Here is a 5,318-nt window from a genome sequence, read left to right on the forward strand (position 1 = left end):
GGTCACACCCGCCATGAGCCCTATATCTTGATCAAATAAACGGAGTTAATCATAGTCAAAATCAGTCACGAACGGTTAAACCATCGGTATGAAATAAGACAGCATTTGACCTAATGATAGGTTGTATTGGCAAACTAGATCGTAATAAAGACCATAGAATTTTCGAAATGCTGACTTTAAACGAGATTGTTGAAGCCCCTGTACCATCAACTTGTTTGTCAGTAGCTTGCCTCGATTTAAAAACTGACTTGCGTATCGAATCAGTTGAGAGATTTAAACACCATATGCAGGTGATAATGGAATATGGGAAGTTGACGATGGAGAAACTGAAACCATCCCGTTTGTCATAAAGTTGAGTTGTTTGTTTGCCGTTAATATCTACTTTCAATAAAATATCTAAGTAGGAAGCAGAAATGGACGACTCTGTTGTATATTTTATTTCGAGCTCGCAGGTATATATCGAATCCACATATGAATGAAAGTTATTATTGTTAATAGATAAAACGCCGTCGATATATCTAAATATCAGCAAGAGATTTGTTTCTTCTCACGTAGATGTTTCTGAATAAATTCTGCTTCATATGAGTATAAAAACAGGTCAGCTAACATAGGAGCACAATTGGTGCCCATGGGAATTATAACAGACTGTTGGAAGAACCGATCACTAAAGACTACGAAGACATTGTCAATGAGGAACTCCAGCACATTTTCTATTTCAACTTTCAGAGTACTTGTACGTGGAATCAGAGTGGCGTTTAACGAAGTAATTTTTTGGATGACTGATCACTAGATAGGAATTTTCTTTTCAAGAATTTCTGATTAGATATAGTAATATACAAGCATTCCATGTAATGCAGTTCATCCAATCCAATTTACGCCTGGGGTAGGGCAGGGCCACAATGAAGGGGGGGGGGCAATTTTGTGAGATTTTTATTTTATTTGAAAATTTTCTTAGAACACCGATACAATGATTTATAATTATTAATATGAAGTTATCCTCAAGTATTGCATATTCAATTTTCTTCAAATCATGGCCTTTGGGGAAGGGTGGAGGTAGGATGATCATTCCATAAAGAACCATATTTTTACATTGCAATATATATAACCTTTGGAATATTTCTTACCAAAAGCCACTGGTTAAATATAGTAATATGAAGACTTTCCAAAGCAGTGCAGATTCATAACATAAAAACAATCGAGACTAGCAATGCCAAACTGATTCATATCAATATGCAAACTTTTTGAATTGAGGTAGATTTTTACTTCAAAGTTTGAATTCTTTATAGAGTTTATGAGACTGTTGACTGTTCCCAATTTTTCTCAAAAGTGTAATCATTTTAAGGAAAAGGGTGAGTAAAACATATAAAGAAACAGACAAAATGGACACAAAATGTAGAAGTCAATATGCATATTTCGGAATTCATCGGAACTTGCTGTAATACTAATATATTGTGGCATATAATTTGCTTGTATTGAACCTCGAATTTCTATATACACAATAATAATGTAATCAGTGGAAGAATCTATTGAATACAAATGTGAATATCAAACATAGATAAAAGATTAATCCATCTAACCTTTTCTATTCAAGAATATGGTATTAAGGTATTCCATGCATAATGAAAAGATAATGAACAATTTTGAAGGATCAACATAATAGTTTATTGTTAAATAATGATGAAAGTGAAGCAGATGAAATTTACATGACTGGTAAATGATTAGAAGCTGACCTTTGTGCACCTAAGACTTTTTGGAAGAATTGTCTGCCCTTTGTAAAAATAAGAAAAATCTAATTTTCTAAAAATGTGTGTGGTCAATGATTAATTTTATTTAATAAATTCATAAAAAGAAAGTTTATGTAACTTTCTACGAAGAGATTAGTATGAAAATATAATTTGTTTTTAAAATATTGTAATAAAACATGCTTTTCCCACAGACTTCAATGTTAAATTCTAGGTGAAATAAATCAAGCAATAAACAAAATTTGAAAATTCCTATGGTGGATTATTTTTATTTGATGAACCCTTCAAAATGATACCATGATTACAAATATTCCACCATCCATTTATTAGATATGAAATATGGTCATTATACATTGAATACCTTAAAATAAAGGCCATGAATTCCACTGATTACTGTTTTCATTAACAAATTGTGTTACTTCTTTGAGTTAACATTACGAAAAGTAACTGGCAAACATAGCTAAGTGAATTGATTTAACCACTAATTGATAGCAATTTCTGGTATAATTATGATGAATCCATGCCAAAAATGTCTGTGTGCAACAGTGCTTGTAGCTTTTGTTTGACTCGTGATAAAACCAATTTCAATAATATGTACTTGTCTGCTAAGGGTATTAAATCTCAGGTAAAACCATCCATACTGACAGTCCATTAAGTGCACAAGCAAGCGTGACCCGTTCAAATAGACCAGTGTTGAATTTTAAACTTTCTTTTGTTGATAGCTTTTTCGTAAACCCTTTTCGTCTCTAGTATTTGAGACTTAAATAAATAGTGGAAATGGGTGTTTCGAAATAACAACAAGCTTTGGAATACTGCACATTGTGAATTTTCTGTTCGCACCCATTTTGTGGAAAAGTGGTCGAAACTGAAAAAATGGAAGTTTCGTTATTGGGAATAATCTTCACAGCATTGTTTCTCACATTAACTGGGCACCTGGAAGCCTCGAACAGATCGCAGTTATTCAATGATGTTGTATACAAACTAAATCCGGATGTAGCCCCATTTGAATCTTCCAAAACAAGAACTACTGTTATGATTACTGTAAATCTTATGGGCATATCAGATATGAACGAAAAACAACAAACGATGGCTGCTTCATATTGGGTGGTGCTATCATGGATAGATTATCGCCTGAGATGGAACTCGAGCTTGTACAACAATATTACCTCTGTGCAAGTAAATGCTGACAAGATTTGGTCGCCGAAATCTATTTGCCTTTTTAATGAAATAGGAAATGACAAGTGCTTCAACGCAAGGGAGGACCCCGTGACAGTACACTCCACAAGGTTTGCTGTGTTCATGAAATATTTGGAGAGTGTTTCACAGTGTCTAATAGATGTCACCAGCTATCCATTTGATTCTCATGTGTGTTCTCTTGTATTTGGAAACGTTAATTCTTATACCGAATTTCTTGAATTTGATGAGAAAAATTCGTTCTTCCTTCTTCAGTATCATCAACCGAACGAAATTTGGGACATTGAGAACACCACGTTTCGTATTTATGAGTTTCGTGATCCTACATTGGGTGGTACATACCAACAATTGCATTTCTATATACAGTTAAAAAGAAAGTCGTTTTATCTTGTTATTTCTACAGTGATACCTATTATTATTTTATCAGTTTTGAATATGTGTTGTTTTTTGGTACCGATCCAATCAGGAGAAAAAATGGGGTTCTGCATGGCCATCTTTTTAACTTTTTCAGTGTTCTTAACAATAATTAATGACTCCATGCCAAAGTCATCAGATAAAATTTCATATTTTACTATATACTTGTTAACACAACTCGTTATCAGTGGATTGGTCGTTATCCTAGAAGCCATTGTGCTGTTGTATCATTTCCATTTTGTTTCGAATAGAAAAGAAAAGGCAAATACCGAAAAAAGTTTTTGTAAGAAATGCCAAATAACTGGAGTGCATTTAGATATAATATTCTTTATTTTTATTCTGGTTTGTAATATTTTTTCCATTGTTTTCTTCATTGTAAATGTGGTGTGAATTATCCAATTATAAGGTGATTATTTTTTTCTGATGTAAATTATTTCCTTTTACATTAACTCGCTGTACAATGATTAATAAATGTTTTCCAATATCAGGTAGTTCCCGACTTCTCCTTTCATTTTTAAACCTTTCTTGACAAACTATTATATGCAGTACAGTCAAGGTAATCTTTTACTCTGAGACACATTGAAAATGGAACTTGTATGCAATTATTTCTGTGATGATTGTACATGTTTATATGGCGGTTATGATTAGTTTGCCAATATAACCTCTCATTGGGTCAAATGCTGTCTGGCGTGTTTCATACCGATTGTTAGGAGGTTCTTGGCACACTGATTTTGACTACGGATAACCCCATTTACCTGATCAAGATATAAGGCTCACGGCGGGTGTGACTGGTCGAGAGGAGATGCTTACTCCACCTAGGCACCTGATCCCACCTCTGGTATATCCAGGGGTCCGTGTTAGCCCAACTCTTTATTTTGTATTGCTTATAGGAGTTATGAGATTGATCACTTGTCATTATCTTCACCTCTCATATTCACCCTAAAAAGTATCCGAAATTGAGAGCAGGATAAACATGAATCCTGAAAACACAGAGTTGTAAGCATCTCCTGATGACAGGTAACACTCATCGTGAGCCTCGGATCTTGATCTGGTAAATGTGATAATTCGTTGTTAAAATAGTATTAAAGAACGGCCCAACAATTGATATGAAGCACGTCAGACAGCATTCGGCCTAATGACAGGTTGTATTTGCAAAAAGATCATTATAACGAATATACAATTTGCAAAGCGCTTACTTTAAATGAGACTGTTGAAAGCCCTGTGACATCAAGTAGACTACCCCGGTTTATAAATTGATCGTAAACATATACATGTACATACGAAGTGTCGGTTTTTCTGCGTGACAGGGAATACAAAGACCCTCACACGAAAACTTAACACATTAACTATCAAAATTTTGTGTCCTCTAGTTAAAAGGTCCCAGGATGTGGAAGACAGAAAGACAGACAGACTACAATGGTATATGTATTCTTTATAGTGGTATACATCAAATGAGTCGCGAACGAAATGTACATTGAAAATAGCAAATCAATCTCACGTTCCGGGAAAGACGAACGATTGGAAGAATGGACAGAAGTAAGTATTCCCTTAGTGACGCCATAATTTGCAGGCAATATAGAATAGTATTTATTACCAAATCAGGCCCCAAATGGGCATAAACATGTAAAAACTATGCTTTTCTACATCAATACCGGCTGTGGCGTTCTCTCTCTCTCTCTCTCTCTCTCTCTCTCTCTCTCTCTCTCTCTCTCTCTGAAGGAACAATGTTTTAAGCAGACTGTACTGTAGCAAATTAAAATAGAAAAAAGTTCATGTCTGAAATATCCTACATTGATGTTTAGTGAAAATATTTCAAGCAGTATATCCCTCTTCAAGCATTTTAAAAAACTTATAAATTTTCTAGGAACTTTGTAATTGCCCTGTTTTGTTAATTGCACCAACATATGAATTCAGCCACTTGCTTTGTGTATTTCCATTATTTGTTAGAAGACAAATATTTTGATACAT

The 5,318-nt window shown here is 34.1% G+C and overlaps 1 protein-coding gene across 1 annotated transcript; it reads left to right on the top strand.

Annotated features, from left to right (window-relative positions):
* Positions 1-2,434: 2,434 nt before the first annotated feature.
* LOC130046938 (neuronal acetylcholine receptor subunit alpha-7-like) lies at positions 2,435-3,834 on the top strand. Its single transcript, XM_056140669.1, has one exon. It carries the CDS (start codon positions 2,616-2,618, stop codon positions 3,738-3,740), a length of 1,125 nt encoding a protein of 374 aa, XP_055996644.1. The 5' UTR covers positions 2,435-2,615; the 3' UTR covers positions 3,741-3,834.
* Positions 3,835-5,318: the final 1,484 nt, after the last annotated feature.

The sequence above is a fragment of the Ostrea edulis genome, chromosome 6 (genome assembly GCF_947568905.1).
Source record: "Ostrea edulis chromosome 6, xbOstEdul1.1, whole genome shotgun sequence".
Taxonomy (NCBI): domain Eukaryota; kingdom Metazoa; phylum Mollusca; class Bivalvia; order Ostreida; family Ostreidae; genus Ostrea; species Ostrea edulis.

Bases quoted from the DNA above. Each gene is read 5' to 3' on its own strand.
- LOC130046938 (XM_056140669.1), top strand. From the start codon at position 2,616: ATGGAAGTTTCGTTATTGGGAATAATCTTCACAGCATTGTTTCTCACA.